Raw genomic sequence first — 18272 nt, 5'->3', positions numbered from 1 at the left:
TAGGTTGCAAGCATGAAAGACAGAAAGGGGAGTGATCGCACCGCTCGGTCCGACTCTAAACCTTTCTCCTCCTCTCCCTTAAAGCAGTGACGCCGAGTCATTCGATCAAGAGTTTAGAGATGAGAGTAGCCAGGGTGACCTACACCAACCTAGAGCAGCACTAACAGCAAACCGTGCTCCCAAGGCCCATTGTCTGTTACCCCCTCACCCACTCCCATTTCCAGGGTCGTCAACTTGCACAAAACTAGACCAATGGACCCACTTTGGCGTCCCAAACATCCCGGGGCACCCCGATGACACAGCGATGAAAGCGGGGGGTCAGAGCCCCACAAACCCCTGATAGGCAGCCTGGCATCACTTAGCGCTGAGCCTGTGTAAAGTCATGTGTCAAACGGGGTTGTTTGAAGATGAAAAGGAATTATGCAGACACGGCACTTATATGTTGTTACCGTTATTACAGCAAGTACATTTAAAAGGGCAGTGAGAGATACAACCCAACCTTCGCCTATATGGGGTCACACCCTGCATCATCACTTCCGCCACCCACCTCCACAGGGTTGATCCCTTCAGCCACCTCATATGGTGCAGAATCGGACACCCAACTGCTAGAATCCCAGACCCAGCCAGAGCCCTCCGAGCCCACTGGCACTTTCCGAACAGCCCTGGGCCTCCCCAGAACCGGAACCAGCCTTTCCCAACCACAGAGTTGCAGCCACCTCTTGGAGGATGCAGGACCTCAATCTGCCAAGGAAAAGAGAAACTGAGGCGACAGTGACTCACCCCCAAGTCCTGACAACCAAGAAGATTCACCCTCAGACTTCAGGCGTGGCCACTGGGGCCTCAAGAAGAGGAACCCCCTTCAGCCCTTCCCGGGCCCTGCAGCACCAACAAGATAGGAGTGGGTGGGCTGGGAGGCCCAGCTCCCAGCTGAGCCCAAAGTCTGGGCAGCCCCGCTAAGAGGAGGACTCCCCATCCAGCTGCCTGTGAGCAGGCTGTGCCCAGTCCCCTCTGCTTGGGCTGCTGCCCAGTTCTGAACAGCTCAGCCTCGGCGGGCAGCAGGAGGAGGAAACAGCCAAGCGGGACTGTCGGGGCAGAAAGTTTCTCTGTCTCCACAGCTCTCCTGGCCCTGAGGACCTGGGTTTGCATGAGTCAGGCATGCGCTGGCAGTGGGGGGGTAAGGAGGGGTTGTGTTTGGTTTTCAAGTCCCAAACCAGGCTGTTCCAAAACTCCCCACCCAGAGGAACGCAGAAACCCAACACTTCATCCATCTCCATTCCTCTGGTCCCTGACGAGGAGTCGCTGAGCCTCCCCAGGCTGTAGGCCCTGCTCCAGGCCCCAGGGCCACCCTGCTATAAATAGCCCCTTGGGTATCATCTGTTGCTGATCCACAGCCACTTTTGGAGGAGGCCACAACAGCTGCTTCAAACAACTGGAAGCCACAACTGTAGCCAAGGCTTGAGGTACGGCCAGGCCACCGGGTCCAGGACCAGTAAGCCGCAGGGAGACAATGGGATATTGAGACCGGCTTGGCAAGGGGACTGGGGAGCAGAGGGGAGCTTGGAGCCTCCACGGCACAGAGGTGAGAAGGACAAGCAGGGCAGGAGAGCTGGCTCCCGTTTCTCCACCCCCCTTCCTAACATTACAACACTCCACATTCCTCAGCCTCCCCACCCCAAAAAAAGCCAGAGAAGATAAATAAAAACTTGGCCCCAACCAAGTCTGGCCATGCCACCTCCAGAGGTGATAAGACAAAGTCCAAGCCTGTTCTGCTCCACCAGGCATGCTAGAGAAGGGGAGGCAGGGGAGGAAGCTGCCCTGGACAGTGACCCACTGCAGAGGATGGGGACGAACAGCTGGACAGTCATCCCCTGATGAATCACTGGGTTGCCCTCTAATTGACGGGCTTCCTGTTTTCCGCAAAGTTTGCGGGACATGTGACACTCACTGGCAGAAAGCAGACATGCACGGTGACATGTACGCGTGTCGGTGGACACAGAGCCACGGGGAGAACTGGAGAACCAAAAATGGGCTGGGGGGCGAGGAGGCCTGTGAGCAAACACAACCTAATGCTCCAAAACACACAGGTGACCTCACACACAAGGCCAGGCTAGAGACGGGCGCCTTCCGGCGTGCCTGGTCATGCAGGCCTTTTTCAAGAGGGCTGGGAGTCAGTCGAGAGACATGTGCCTGGCAATGTTCTAGGCACTGGAGACCAGAGGAGGAGAAGCCTCTGACCTCAGAGCTTCTATTCTAGAAAGAAAAGTACTCGTCAACGGAGCCCTGTGAGTAGCAGCCCCTTGACCTCACTGAAGAATCTGTAAAATGGGTCCAGCACTGTCCCACATGATGTCACATGATTTACCTGTTCCATTTAGAGCCCTTAGGGAAGGCTACCAAGAGAGCTTTACAAAGAGTACTACAAAGATTTTATTTTAAAAAGAAAAATACGCTCTCTGTCTGCCTATGATCCTACTTTCTTCCTCTCAAAGCTCTTTTACCCACATGGCTTTGACTGTCCTCCCAGGCCCTCCCAAGACGTAGATCAATAATAGAACTTTTGATCTCACTCCCTGGGTCTGGGGAAGAGCCCTCTCCTATCGTCGTCACCAAAATGATCTCTCCTTTGCTGAAAGGACACCACGAAAGGAAATTCCACAGCCTCCCCAGAACAGGCTCTTGCTTCTCTTACCACCCGGAAGTTCCTCCTGGTTTCTGACCCTCACCCTTCCTGCTGCAGATCCAGCCAATTCTTTTTGCCTTGGTCCTCCCCGCTGATCACCACTCAGACATTCCTGAGCGCTCGAGGGCCATGACCCTAGGCTCTGTGACCCGCCTTCTTCCCTGCCATACAGCAGAAAGCGGGAACGCCAGGACTTGGGTGGGGTTGGTCTGTGTGGGAAGAGTCCTGCCTCCCCTGGAGGCCCACAGACCAAACACAACAGCTCTAGACCAAAAGAAAATCTGTTTCCTGAGCCCCAGTCCCCAGGGGGTCCAGGTGGGAGCAGTCAGCAACACCAGGGGGTCCATGTCGGACGGCCAGAGATTGGTGATCAACCTGCATCAGGGGCCCATCCCCATTCCTACATCTCCTCTGGGGGCTGTAGCCACCCCCTCCCCCTGACACCAGCCCCTCCGGCCACACCCCTTCCTCTCTCCTTCCTGCCCGCAAGCCTGGATTTTTCCAAAACAAAGTGCGACATAGCACACCATACATAAACTCCACTACACACCAACGCGTCAGAGGAAAACAGCCATTCCTGTCCTGTGAGTCCTGGGCCGCAGGCCAGAGACAGGAAAACAGCTCAGAAAACAGGCACATTATCACAGCAGTAGGCCCAGGACTTCAACCATGCCACCTCGAAAACAGGTCCCCTCACCTGGAGCAGACTGCAGGAGCTCTCACTGGATGGGGAGGGGACTGATTCAGTGGCTCCAGAGACATCCAACCTGGGACAGGTATCTGGGAACCTTGAAAAATTAGGTTTCCTCTCCTTCTTTGCAGTACATGGGCCATCTGGGATCTGCTTAGCCCTTACCCATCCCTTACATGCACATCATCTCAGATCAACAAAACTTCCTCCTAAAAAAAAACCCCTCCAGTCCCAACTAAATGGCCACCTCTTCCTTCCCCAGGACCAAGGTCATATACACCCTCATGTCAAAAAGTTCTTCATAACGTCTAACTTCGCCCTCTCTCACTGCAGCTGTATCTTACAGGATCCATTTGGCCCGGGCTGGGGTCGTGGGAGCAGCAGCTCTAGGACTTAACTTATAAGAGTTTCCAGGCCATTGGCTAAAAAGGTTTGGTTCACACACCATCATCCTGTCCCCCTGGCCAAGGGTTGGGAGTCCTGGATAACGCCAGATCCAAGCAGTGGTCCCAGGAAGAGATGGAAAAGGTGTTCATCGAGGCATCGAGCCCCGCCAAGGCTCTGTTTGCTCATCTACAAAATGGGGCCATAGTATCTGCCGTAGGGGATGTCATGGGGATCCAAAAATACCCAGCCCAGCTCCTGGCTCTCAGTCAAAATAGCACTAATAATAATAGCTAACATTTATTGAGCACATATCACATGCATTAAGCTTATGAACCCTCACTAGTAGATACGGGAAAATTAATTTCTCCCCTGCATCCCAGAAACATCACAAACTCAGAACAGGGCCCCTCCCCAACATGTGTACTCCGTGCCCACAGGACCTACTCATACCCTGAACGGAGCCCCCCCACTAACCTGAGGGGCATGCTCCTGCTCCTCCCGGACTCCCCCGCCGTGCAGGGCTGCCCCAGGCAATGTGGCAGTGGGCTCGCCACAGAAGTGCTGCAGCCTGCGGGAGCTGCCTCCTGCTGCCCCAGCACCTCCCTCCGGGGCCCTCCCCACTGTGGGTCAGGCAGCTGTCAGATGATAGGGCCTCATGCCATCAACAGCTCCCCCTGTGCCAACCGCCAAAACCACTCCCTGTTCCTCTGCAGATCAGGGCGAGTGAGGATGGAGAGGCCAGCAGAAGGGTGAATTGTCAAAGAAGGGTGGGGAGGAAAGAGAAAGGCCCAACTCTGTGGGGTGTCTGCCCCTAGGTTCAGATGGAACCTGGCTGTCCCCAAGCTTGGGGACAAGCCCCGACACAAGCATTGCTCAAAGCAGGGTCCCAGGAAAGCCCCCCTCTCTTCCTCTGGGGTCCTTCCGTTTGAGGAATTTGCTCACTGACTTCCGCCAAAAATGCACGGCAGGAGGAGCATGGTGGGACCAGCCGGCCCACCGTCCAGCTTCCTTCTGAATCGACAGCACTTAAGCCACACAGAGGATTCTGACATTTTCAAAGACCTCCCTCCAAAGAAACAGAGCCTGAATTCCCCAAGGTCTGATGACCCTCTAAAGGCTCAGGAGTCCCTCTTTGTCTCTGTCCTTATTCTTTCTTGCTACAGTGTTGCTCGTTCCCCTTGCCCTGACCTTGGTGCTGCTGGCCACCTGGCCAGGCCTCACGGAGCATGCCTCCCTCCCGCTTCCCGCCCTGGCAAAGTGATGGGCAAATGAGCTCCGGATCCAGCGGAGCTGGAGGCTAAGACTCAGACTGAGACCCAGAGTGTAAATAGATGGGTCCTGCTCACCATCCCGTCCCCTTCTCCCCTGCTCAGCATTGGAGCTGGGCAACCCCTGCCTGCCCTTCTGGAAGGGACACCCACCAAACGAGACAGGTACAGACAGCACCCACACACCACCATTCCCTCTGGGCACCAGGGGCCCAGCCACATCCTTCTCCGCCGCCTCCCCACACTTACGTCTTCCTCGAGGCCTTTCCGTGTATTTCCACCCCGGAAGGCTCCTTCTCCCTGGACGTGGAGAAAAGGCAGGCAGAGAGTGGAGTTAAGGAAAGTAAGCAAAAAGCACCAGTCTTTCGCCTGCTGGGTTTGTCTGGGGCGGGGGGTGAGGAGGTTGGCAGAAGGGCCTCGTGGGAACTGGGTTGTTTATTTCACATTTCTTTTTCCACTAAAGTCACCTCAAAGCTAACCAAATCCACCTCTCTACATCTCACAACCACTCCTGTAGGAGATATTATCATCCCCATTTTGCGGATAAGAAAACTAAGGCACAGACAGGCTCTAGACTTGCCTATAGTCACCCAATTAGAAGCAATTAAAAGCATGGAGGAGTTAGGATTTGCACCCAAGTCCTCCGTCTCCGAGCCCATTATTCCATGCTGGCCATTGCCAGAGACACCTCTCGGTTGCTAGCCTTGGCTTCCCCGCTGCAGGGCCCACCCACTTTCTTCCCTTCCTGTCCCACGCAGCCTCGGGGAGATTGTCCGTCTCTCTGCTAAGCCAGAAAGATGTTTGGAAAGATCTCCTGGCTTTTTCACTTTCTACATATTTAATAGAGAAGCCCACATTTCACCACTGGCCTCGCCCTCTCCGCCCGCCTCGTTCCCCAGCAATCCATTTCCAAACACACAAAGGATGGTCAGTCACCCGGCTCCCAACGTCACCCATGTCCCCACCATTTCCCCCAAGTTCCCCAAATCTACTCCAGAAGAATGTCCCCAGACACATCTGTTCACTTTCCCCGAATCCATCTTCCGCTTTCGAGGCTACCCAGGCTGTTTCCCGCCACCCCACCCTGCCTGCTGTCACTCACCGCATCCACTACATTCTTTGGTGCACTCTCGGTGTTGATGGGCTGTGGACGAAGGGAGAAAACAGTGTGAGGCTTCAGGACAAACATCCCTAGATTGTTCTCTCTCCAGGGCTAGTGGCCATGAGAACAGAGTGCCTCCTGAGGCAGGACATAAGGCCAACTCAAGACTCAGACGTAAGCTGGCTGTCCCCAAGCTTGGGAGGCACAGTTTGGAACATGAAAAACATCCTATTGTACTAGAAGCATCCAGTTTGACAAACCTCACTCAGGCCTCGGACTCAGTCACTGATCCTTCGAAAGGAACGAGGAGCAAGTAACAGTCACTCATTCCTACGGGACAGGCATTTTCACCAACTCTGTCACTAGAACCCAGTAGCATTGTTTCCTTTGAGTTCCATGTTACAGATAGCAGAAGTTAAATGAGTGGCCCACAGTCATCAACTCCTAATGGGGATAACGAGATCTGCACCCCACCTTGGGTTCTGCGCTTCTTGTTCTTTGTGTGAAGTCGCAGCAGCCCAGGATGAGAGGCAGACCAGAGCCCTAAATCTCCAGTGGTCTTTCAAGACCCCCCACCATTGGCCCTATCCCTTAGCAGACCTTGATTTTTCATGCCCCAAAGCTCTGTTCCATCCACACCTGCTCCCTAGACCCCCTTGCTTAGTCCCACATCCAAGCTTTCGTTTGTAAAACAGCTTCTTCTCTTTTCCTACAAGCTCTCCTCCTCCATGAAGCCCTCCCTGACTACCACAGCAAGGAGGACTCTCTCCCACCTCTGAACTCCAACAAGCCTCTCTGCCTATGCTATTTATCTGGTCGTTAGCATATAAATAATCTCATTCTGGGAATATGTTTTAATCCCCAATCTTCGTTTTATTTGTGGTTCTTATCCCATTTGCCTCCAAAACAGATTCAAAGGAGCGTTTTTCTAACTTAGTTGCCATATTCCTAATGCCAAGAACTGTGATTTACGGATAGTGGGCCATCAACAATCACCGGTGGACTGATCCTGCCCCTCACCCCCGTGCCACCATCCCCCTGCCCAGACCAACAGAAGCACTTCCTCCTAAAGGCATCCTGAAAAGTGGGCTTCTAGGACTACCTCAAAACAGGAGAGAAACTTCCTATTCCAGGGTCTCCTCTTGACCAGTCTCTAGGGTTCTGTTTCCAACTCGGCAAAGTGGTTAGAAGGGCCCTTGAGCCACACGGAAGGGCATGAGCACAACTGTCAAGGTCACGATAAAAGGCCTTTGCCGAGATGAGCATAGACCAGGTTAAGAGAGTGTGTGTCTCAGACTAGGAAATGCCCAACCCCATCTCAGACTAGGAAATGCCCCAACCCCATCCCCAGGATCTGAGGAGTGAGCTGTTCACCTCTGAAGACAGAGGAATGGACAGAATGACCTCTAAAAGGTCTGGCAGCAGGAAGGAGAACTGGGCCAAGACAAGCATGGAGGAAGAAAGCCGGCTAAGCTAGAGGCAGTAGTGCTCTTTTTGGAAATGGCCCAGATTTTACCCCTACTGCCTAGAAGATGGAAGACCAAGGCCAAAACTTCCTTCCAGAAGATGAAACCTCCTGAGTAGTTCAGGGCCAAGGCAGTTTAGAATGGATGAGAGAGGACAGGATCCAGGGATGGGGTGGGAGGTAGGAAGGCATATCAGCCAGCCCCTCTGGCCCCCAGGTCAACTCACCTAGAGTCTAAAGATGGCTCTGGAGGAGTAAAGAAGCCACATTCTGCCCTCTCCAAGCCCTAATCTTCACGCAGCCACCTTCCAGAGCCCCCACTCCTGAGCTACATACTATCAGGCAGGGGGCAAATGATCCCACTGGCTAATCCTGGTCCTCTGACCCCTGCCCGTCTCTTCTGGTCCAGGGCTCCGTAACACTCCCGTGGAGACTGTGGGCTGGGCGGGACAGCCTGGCTGCCTCCTCTCCGGCCCCCTGCGGGGAGGGGGACCACTCCTGGAGGGCAGATCACAGGGACCGTCCATGTGCGGAGACTATACAGCAGAACTGAGATCTGAGTTCAGCAAATCCCAACTCCAAAGCCTCACCCTTCACAGTCTGTTGAACCAGCCTCCCTAGACAGGGTGGCTCGGAAAGAACAGAAATGGGCAAGATGGAGAAGCAGGAGGTGCAGTGCCTGCCCCAGGCCATTACCGGCCCTCAGGAGCCCTCATCCTGCTCTGGGTGAAGCCTCCTGGAAGGCCCCGAGTTTCTGACTCCCCACAGAGCAGCGTGTGCACCACGGGGCCTTGAACTTGAGTGTGCTGAGAATCGCCTGTGTTGACACACAGGTGCTGGGCCCTTCCCATAAGGTCGATCCAGTAAACCTCTGATGGGACCTAAGACTGTGCATTTCTAACAAGTGTCCAGGTCCAGGAGCGACACTTTGAGCAGCACGGGTCTATGCTGACGGCATTGGCAGCAGACCACCTGACTCTCCTTACTAACTGTGTGACCTCAAGCAGGTCGCTTCGTCCTTGCTGCTCCTCGATAGGACAGCATGGTGCTATGCTGTGAGAATCAAATGAGAGGAAGCACATAAAGCACTTAGAACAGGGCCTGGCACTTAGGAAGCTCTCAGTGAACGCCAGCAGTAATCTGTCCTCTCTACCCCATACACTCTGCAGGCCCGGGCCCTTTCCTGGCCCACCCTGCCCCACCTTGACCCTCCCGCCCCAGCCCTCCCTGGTCTGACACAAAGCAGACCAGAGAGTCAGAGTCAATATTAGAAACCACAAGCCTCAGCAGCGCAAGAGAAACTTCTCTCCCTGCCAGCAATCATCTGAGCACTGTCCCCTTGGCCCCCACCCCTTCCCCGGTGCCAGCTGGAGGCCGGCCACAGGAAAATGCTTGCCAGCCGTCAGATGCCTTCAACTTACTGGTCGAAATGCTTTCTGAGGAGTTAAAATTTTCCAAAAACCCTTCCTGACCTAAACACCCAGCGTTTTCCTGCAATGTTTGCAGACATAACCCAGCATGCATGCTATGCTCCCCACCCCTCCCCTCCACCCTAGTCCTCCAGGGATTGAAGTTCTGCTTCTCTGTTTCCCAGGGCAAATGAGAATGAAAAGGCTAGGGACTGGTCACATGAGGGTGGATATCTCTTGAGGCCACCCTGCTCCAGGCCCTACAGGGAGGCTTCGGTATGTTATAGGGAAGCTCCCAGGCCCCCTTAGCTGTGGCCTCCTGAGGTGGCACCCCCAGAGCTCCAATAGCCAGCAGAGCCTCACTATGCCTCAGCTGTCATCACCATACCTTCATCATGGACACACGCATACAGACACACACACACACACACACACACACACACACACACACACACACACACACACTCACACCCGTCCTTGCACACCACTCCTCAGAACATCAGCTCTGAGAAGGACTTCAGACACCAAACCCTCCCTCCTCATTTCACAGACGGGGAAGGTGTGGTGCAGAGCGATATGACTCGCCCATCTTCTCAGGATGAGGTTCATGGCAGGACTGGGGTTGGCACCAGGTCTTGCAAATCCCACCACTGAGCTTACCTCGCTGCCCCTCAGCCCAGTCCCCAGCCAGCCTGAGGTAGGGTCAGCTGGGTGCCTCTCTGTGGGCTCTTCTCTTCCTTCCCTCTGAGGCTCAGCTGCAGAAGGACAGAGCGACTAGAGTCCAGACTGGAGCGGCAACCCCACATTCATCCCTACCCACAGCCCAGTCCCAGGACAAACCGTGAATCTTAAGAACCTGGCTTTCCAAAGCTGAGGGCAGCTGACCACAGCCTCACCAAGGGTCTTCCAGAATGCCCCTTGCCCCCAAGTAGGACAATTTGAATCAAGCTCAAGAGCAGGTTGGCAGGATTTGGACCTGGTGTCACTGGACAGCCCAACCTTGCTCTTTATGGATCATTCTGCTCTAGGGTCGCAAACCCAGGAGTCTGGAGCAAGGCACAGTACAAAGCATTAAGGGCAGAAAACATAAGGAAGTATTCATTCTCGGGGTGCTGAAATGTGCCCACACAGTCCTGAGAGCAACGCCTCCTCAAATTTTACACCCTGGGTGCCTCATTAGCCTGCCTCTTCCTGGTCTTGGTCCGGAGATGCCTTTTCATAATGTTAATGCAATAACAATAATTATTCATTAGTGCCAATGCAACCCTGGGTATAGTATTGGGCTCTTTGCTTCCACGATCATCAATCGTCACAACCATCCTCATAACCAATGCGCACAAGGTTTACAGTTGAGGAGGCTGAGGGTCCGCGAGATTAAATGACTTGCCCAGGGTCATACAGCTAGTAGGTCGGAGAGACGGTATTTGAACCCTGCCCTTTACATCCTCTCATGCTCCGTCTCCTCTCCCTGGTGATGATCTTCATTCGGTTCCTCTTACCCTTAAATCAACTGCCCTCCTGTTGGGAACAAGATGTCTGCAACTTAAAAACTAATTGTCTCAGGTCCTCAGGAGGAAGAGACATCTCCTATCCGCTTCCACAGGAAGAGGAGCAATGGGCTGCAGGAGGAAAAACTTGAGATCGGACCTCAGAGCGAACCTCCTGAACATGAGGGGCTGTAAACCACAAGGCAGATAAGGGAAGCTGCACATCCTTCCCTCCATTTATTTTTCCAAAAAAAGACACGTGTGCCCTCTCCATGCCTGCATTTACCCACCGCCAACTGCGTGCGCCCCAGGAGGGGCCATTCTGCAGAGGCTGGGGGTGGCTGGGATGATGGCCTGGAGGCTCACGAAGAGGACATGGCGGTGGCCTGAAGGGAGGGTGGGCTGGGGAAAAATGTATCTGTGGGCTGCTGTTTCAGAGGAAGGAAAAGGCAGAAGGCCATGTTGCGGGGAGGTGCCCGAGCTTGATCCTGGGGGGTGGGGAGGGGAAGGGGGGGCTGGCGCAGAATGTGGACTCAGCCTCCAGAGGAACATTCCGTCCAGAAATTCCTCACACCCTCCCCCCTTCCACCCTTCCAGTTCTCCCCACTCTTGCCCCCTGGGAGGCTTGGAATCCAGGCAGTTTTTCAGGCCAAAAAGACCCCGTGACATCACATCTACTGCCATGGCAACGAACTGTGAGGTCATGGGCAGCGCTACCTATCAGGAGGGGAAGAGAGCTGCAGATAGGGCCGTGGGGCCTGGGATGTCCTCAGCCCCAGGACCCGGAGCGAGTTATTCCAGGCTCCCTTGTTCCAAAAATAGAACCCTAAGCAGATGAAGGGAGGGGGCTGAAAGCAAAAGGAAAGAGCAGGGACGTGCCATTTACTGGGCTCTTAGAGGGGGTGTGGCAGGGATAACACATTCCATACCATGGCCTGTCTGGGGGGGACCATCAACAGATGACAGAACAACTACAGCAGTGGCAGCGGCAACCGCAGAAGGAGCACTTTGAAGAGGTAACGGAGCTTCCAGGGTGGTTGGTGGGCCAGCTCCATAGAGCTCAGGCCTGTACCTCAAAGCCTGTGTTCACCCCTGGCCATGTGTTATTTCCCACCATGCTGGGAAGGGGTAGCCGAAGGGGGCACGAGGGTAAGGAGCTAGAGGGAAGGTGTGGAGCAGACAGGCCGGGTTCCCTGCGTGTTGGGGTGCAGTTGCTCAAGGGGCCACATCCTCTCCCAGGCAGGCAGAGGCCACCAGAGAAAAAGAACAGGCTGGATCTCTTTAAATGGAATGTGATGCCTGATTTTCCCTGCACCCCCCAGGGAGGGGCCCGGGCAAGCTCACTCCTGTCCTCAGGCCTTCGTCAAGTCACCCAGAGGGACCCAGCGCCCAACTCCTGGCTGAGGCTGGAGAACTTCAGGTACTCCCACCCCACCTGCTCGCAAGTGCTCGCCAAACTGGCCCCAGCCAGACTGGACTATTTCTCACTCCCTCCTGCTACACTCCCGTCTACATGCTGCTCTCTCCATCAGCCAGGGCACTAAGAGTCTGAGCTTCCGCAGGCCCTTCCTCCAGGTCCCTCCAGCCGCCCTTGCCCGAATTCTCTCCATCCCATACTGAGCACTTGCACCAGCCTTGTCTGGCCTTCCCAGCCCTCCTCCTAGCAGCTGAGCCGCACCCCAAAGCTGGCAGCCGATTCCAGCTCTCAAACCCTGCTTTGGGTCACTTCCCCACTCAAGGACCCACGAGGGCTCTTAGTGCTTGGCTCATCAAGTTCAAGTTCCCTAACATGGTGTTTGGACTCCTTCTTTATGTGACCCCTTCCTCCTCGGGTAGACTCCACTACCCGAGGAGGAAGGGGTCACCCTTTCCCTCTCCCCTCTACCTGCAGCCTCTGCTCACACCTCCTCATTCCCCACCATGCGTGCCGTACTGGTTCCCACCTCTATTCCCACACTCAGGCTGTTCCCACCAGCACCCCAGCCAGAGAGACCAAGGTAAAATAACATTGTCTGGCCCCCATATCCCCCCAGCAAGGGCATTGGACTTGCCCAGGCTCCCATCAGGCTTGGCAAGGCCCTGATCGCTCTCTATTTCAGCCCCACCACCTTCTGGAAGGCCCACTCTCTCCCTTCCCTCCTCTCTTCCATTTGCTGAAATTCTAAACTGGACTTAGAACAGGAGACAGACTTCCTCAACCATCGCAGCACGAACCAGTTGTTTCTTTCCCTGGACCCCAAGGCCCCCTCTGGTCAGAACCCCCAAGTCAGGCATTAATTCGTTTCCACAGTACAGTTCTCTCTCCCTCTCCCACTGGGCATGGTGCCCTGAGGGCCCTTCACCCAGCTGGGACCTCTCCCAGGAAGGGGTAGGGGAGGCGGTCAGCACATTCATGGATGCCCTGATCTCTAGTGACCATGTCCATTCACAGCCCAGCCTGAGAACAGGACTTCAGTGGGCCCTAAGGACATCCACCCAGGGATTCCCCAGGGAAAGAACCTTCTATCAGCACTCGCCTTACCCCTAACAAGTGTCAGTGAGTGTGTGTTCCAGTGACTGACAGCGACTCCCCAAGTCAGCCCTGTTGGGCCATTTTAGGTATTAGAGCTTTTCTTTACACCCAAGCCTCCTCCTCTCTATAAGAAGCTCCATCTACTAGGCTCTGCTTTGAAGAGCAACAGAAAACAAGCCAGTTTGTCCTTTGACACATTCTCACTCCCATTCTGTACCTGCCCCTTATTCCCCTCTCCGCACAAAGCCGCCTGGGTGTTGCTAGGAGTTCTGATCCCCCTCACCGCTCTGGGGCTCCTCTTTGGAAGGCAATGCTCAGAGTTGTCTCTCTCCTCTGAAAATCAAGGCTCTCTTTGGCTCATGTCTCCTGGCATGGCTCCATTTTCCAGAATCTCCCAAAGATGCTCACCCATGGCCTGCCCAGTACCCTACAGTGAAATTCATCGGGACCTAGAGTTTGAACTAACTAAAATGGCACCTAGCACTTTCCGTGATGGAGAGCAGGGCGTTAATGTCAGGGCTGAAGGGCCCCAAGCCCTCTTCTGGGCCAGTTAACATCACATCCATTCTCTTCCACGAAGCAACGTGGTGCCTTCTCGCCCAGATCTGACACTGGGCACCTTGGGAAAGCCGTATGAGAATCTCAGTGCCACCACCCCACACCCATTAATGTGGCTACTATAAACACACGCACACACATGCACACACGCGCACACGTACGCACGCACACAAGCACACACACGAAATAGAGTTTTGGCGAGGATGTGAAGAAATTAGAACCTTTATACACTATTCCTGGAAAAATAAAATGGTACAGCTACTGTGAGAAATAGTATGGAAGTTCCTCAAAAAAATAAAAAATAGAATTACCACATAATCCAGCAATTCCACTTCTGTGTATATACCCAAAAGAACTGAAAGTAGAAACTCAAAGAGTTTCACAGCAGTATTATTCACAATAGCTAAATTGTGGAAGTAACTCAAGTGTCCACTAACAGATGGGTGGATAAGCAGAATGCTATATACACATCTAATGGAATAGTCAGCCTTAAAAAAGGAAATTCTGACACAGGCTGCGACATGCATGAACCTTGAGGACATTATGCTGAGTAAAATAAGCAGTCACGAGTGAACGATACGGTACGATTCCCTTTATCTGAGGTACTCAGAGCCATCAAATTCAGACATAGAAAGTAGAAGGGTGGTTGCCAGAGGAAGGTGGTGGGTGGGGTTTTTTTGTTTTATAAAATGAAAAGCGTTCTGGGTGTGGGTGGTGGTGATAGTTGCACAATGATATGACCGTACTTAATACCACTGACCATGCACCCAAAAATGGCGAAGATGATACGTCAAGTGTATTTTACCACAATAAAAAGCTAGATTTTAAACATCTCAGGGCTTCGGTTTCCTCACCTAAAAAAGAGCAGGATTTTACTAAATGGCATCTAACGTCCTCTCACTCCTGTGGCTCTGTGCCTGATGCATGCCCACCTCTCTTCTGCAAGGCCTGGCACTCCGGCAGGCAAGAGCCCCGCAGCTCCATGATGAAAACAGTGCCTGGCACCAGGTAAGCGCTCAGGAAGTGTTTATTGGTAGAATGGATGGGAGACAGGTGGACGGAGATGCCCTCCACTAAATCCTAGGCCCCCTGGCAAATAGAGAAGCTAGCTAGGTGGACTCTTGGCTGCCGCCGTTTAGAAGAAACCCAGAAGTCCACCTGGCAACATCAGGTATTTACATCAGCAGCACCAAGGGTATCTGAGAAGAAAGCAAAACCAGGAATCCAGACCCCCCACCCCTGAGCTAATCCCCTTACTGCTGTGTGACTGTGAACCAGTCACCTAGCCTTTCTGATCCCATTTGTTCCTCTGCTCGATGTGCCGCTCCTGCCTACCCAGGATGTGCTCACACCTGCCCAGACTTCAGCACAAGTCACTGAGGGCCCTGATGGCCCAGTGTCATGGGAAGGGCTTTGAAGACCGCAGATGCAGCACAAGTGAGAGTGACATATGTCATTATCAGCAGCTACAAGGGCAGGATGGACTCCAAGGTGCCAGGAGGCTGAATCAAAATCCCAGGTCCCCCTCTGAATAGCTCTGTGGCCTTAGGCCTTAGGTCCCCATCTGTGATGCTGAATAATCACAGCACCTCTCTCTCAGCATTGCTGTGAAGAATAAATGAATTTATTTTTTTCAGAAGATGGGCAAATAGAAAGTTCCATACAAGGGTTAACTTTTCCTTATTGCTCTGATTACTAAACTGTCATCCTCAATTCTCTATTCCCCCCGCCCCGCCACCGCCACACACACACACAGATGCCCTGCCCCAACCTCCGACTCACAAGGACATTTCTAGCACCATCTGTGGGGCTGGCCGGCCTCGCCCAATCCAGGTCCCCTGGATACCCGGCTGTGTGTGCAGAAAGGCTCAACATCCGGCTGACCTCGGTGGCCACTCCATTTGGCTATCACCCTCGGGAAATTCCTTTTGACTCTTATTTTTCAGAAATCAAGAAAAGCTGCCTCAGCTCTTTCCAAGGATCAGGAGCATCCGTGGCAAACAAGGCCTCTCCCCTCTCTCTCCTGCCACCCGCCGGTGGACCCCACAGGGAGGCGGTGACCCTAGGACCCTTCTGCCCAAGGCCTTGAACAACGTCTGTTGACTAAGACAAAAACATGGATTGAAGATTAAGCCACTTTGCCCTGGCCGGCCTGGCACAGGCTGGAAAATGCGTTTGGCCAGCAGGGCCCAGAGGCTGGGCCAAAATCCTGTGCCATATGATGATGGTCTCAGTCCCAACGGGCCAGGATTTAAGCAAGATGGGGGGGCGGGGGCTGGGAACAAACAGAAAACATGACAGACAGACAGACAGTGTGAGGCAAGAGGGAGGGGGCAGGGATGCCAGCGACCAGCCCCACAGAGGCCGAGGGGCAGGCAGAGAATGGAAAAGGAAGGAAAAATACTCCCGCCCTTTCCTCTCTCTAGTGAACCTGCTCAGAGTACTTGCCCCACCTGCTGTGAGGAAAACAGGTGCTGAGTGCTCTCTGCGGGGAGCCAAACTTTCTCCTGGTTTCCATGGGCCACTTTCCCACTTCCCAGGGATAACACAGAGCTGCTAGCCGAGGCTGGTCCCCTAGTAGACCCTCAATGCCCATCAGCAAGGAGTAAAAGCAACAGCAGTTTAATCTGATTAATTTTGAATGCCTTTCTTCCAGCCATTCAACAAATATGTATTGAGTACCTACTGAGTGCCAGACAGTGGGGATACAGCAATGAACACAACAGATAAAAATCCCTCATCACCATGGAGTTTACATGCTGGCGTTTGGGGAGCCTCCTAAATAAGATAAGCAAGTAAGACCTTAGCACCTTAGCATATCAGACGGTGATGCATGCTGGTGGGGCGGGGCAAAGAAAGCAGGGAAGGAAGGTGGGGTTGCTAGGGGAAGGGAAATGCTGACATCTGAGTAAGATCTGTTGGGGCTGGAAAGAGTCCTGTGGGTATCTGTGGGGAAAAGCAATACCAGGCAGAGGGACTAGCAAATGCAAAGGCCCTGAGGCAGCCTCCAGCAAGAAGGCCTGGAGCAGAGTGAGTAAGGGAGAGAGCTTCTCAAATCAGATGAGGCTGGAGAGGAAACCTGTGCTGCAGGGATGTGCGGGCCGGTGGATGAATACTCCAGTGAGGTGGGCAGCCATGGGAGGGTTCTGAGTGCCAGACGGTGGGGATACCTAACCTTACAGAGCAGGTACAATTGCTAACTCCCAATCTGCAGAGGGGAAACTGAAGTCCAGAGAAGTTAAGCAATATGTCCAAGGTCACAAGCCCAGGGACTGAAGAACCGGGATCCAGAGGGAGGCAGTCGAACTCCCTAGCTCCTGACCATTGCTGGGGGTTGTTCTGAAAAAGCACAATCTGGTGTCACCTCTGTGAAAGTCAAGGCCCCCCGCACAGGTCAGGCACGTCACAGAGACAGGAAGCATCCATGACCTCACTCAGGCAGGAGCCCCTTCTGGTACAATCCCGCAAGCCGGAATGCCAGCCTATTCACTTTTGTCCCAGTTCCTGACCCCTCCTCACATTAACAAAACTCAGGAGACTCCCCAGTGGCCAGGCATCTGGCTTCTGCCTGGAGATCCCTAAACCCTGGACCCCCCAGCCATCCTAGACCAGCCAAGGACATTCTGTTCTTGGGGGCAAATGGCAGTTGCTTTGGAATGATGAGCCATTCGCTCGCCCCACCTCACTCCTCTCACTCGCCCTCCATGGTGTCCCTCTGCGATCACAGATTTCTCACTGGCAGCTCCAAGCCAGGCCCGCACTCTCTGACTTCAGCCCCGAGCATCCAGCCCCCACGCCCTGCTGCTTTCAAATGACCTTCGACTGGGCTCCGTGTGAATAACACCCTACATCTGGAGCAGCACAGCTTGGGCAGAGCTGAAGCCCAAAAGGGGTTGAGCCCCGTGAGACAAGGGAGGATGGGCCCCTGCAAATAAGGGAGCTTGCTCGGCAGGGTGGGCAGAGAGCAGCGCCTCTGCTCCGGGTCTAAGGGGTGTCCAAAAGTCACAAGCACTGTCACACACTTCATTACATTAACGACCCTGAACGGAGGGAATACTTATCGGCCCTGACACTTTTGAGTATCTAGTTCAGTCTCTCTCTCTGACAGAAAGGGAAACTGAGGCCCAGAAAGAGGGCAGGCCCGGCTCATTGTCACATGACAAATGGACACTGGAGAAGAGAAGGAGACCAGATGGCCTGACTAAGATTCCAATATCCAGTCTGAGCCGGTTGCCACACAGGTGTGTGAACACCTGCAACTTCCTGGGCCCCATGACACCCTTGCCCCCTCTGCACCAGCGGATCAGATTGTGCACACGGGCCTACATGCACGTGTGCACGTGCACATGCCTGACCCCTTCCCTTCTAGCCTCCAGGACCCTGCCTGCCTCTGGCAGCGGGTGGGGAGCAGGAGGGACCTCTGAAGGGTAAGAAGGCAGTGAGAGGGCAGGGAGGAAAAATTCCCAACATTCCAAATCGGCCCAGCTGGGATCGGTCTGGAGCAGGCTGCTCTCCACAGCCCACAACTCACAGGAGCCCTGCTCACCGCCCCCTCTCCCACAACTCCTCCACCTCCCACCCTTCCATGCTTTTCTGGAAGCCCAATTAGGGGAGGGAGGGAGGAGTGGGGGACATGAAGAGAGAGCAGAAAAGCAGAGTCAGCCAAAAAGCTTGGAGATGGACCAAGACACCTGAATGTGAGTAACTGCCCAG

The 18272-nt window shown here is 54.0% G+C and overlaps 1 protein-coding gene across 11 annotated transcripts in view; it reads right to left on the bottom strand.

Annotated features, from left to right (window-relative positions):
* Positions 1-18272, bottom strand: part of TNS1 (tensin 1) — a 167420-nt gene that overhangs the window by 90649 nt on the left and 58499 nt on the right. For 5 of the 11 annotated variants that reach the window (XM_015585417.2, XM_015585415.2, XM_025043295.1 and 2 more), the window contains exons 3-4: positions 6129-6170; positions 5276-5326 (exon numbers count right to left, since the gene is read on the bottom strand). The exons of 4 other annotated variants lie outside the window; for them this stretch is intronic. In XM_015585417.2, the coding sequence (XP_015440903.1) occupies positions 5276-5326; positions 6129-6170 (93 nt within the window). Of the gene's footprint in view, positions 1-780; positions 3090-3377; positions 5230-5275; positions 5327-6128; positions 6171-18272 lie in introns of those variants that run through there. 2 more of the 11 variants (XM_025043299.1, XM_025043298.1) reach the window with 2 other exon arrangements.

This window comes from Pteropus alecto, unplaced genomic scaffold, assembly GCF_000325575.1.
Source record: "Pteropus alecto unplaced genomic scaffold, ASM32557v1 scaffold110, whole genome shotgun sequence".
Taxonomy (NCBI): Eukaryota; Metazoa; Chordata; class Mammalia; order Chiroptera; family Pteropodidae; genus Pteropus; species Pteropus alecto.
The sequence above is the reverse complement of the archived record's forward strand: the minus strand, read 5'-3'. Positions and strand labels throughout refer to the sequence as shown.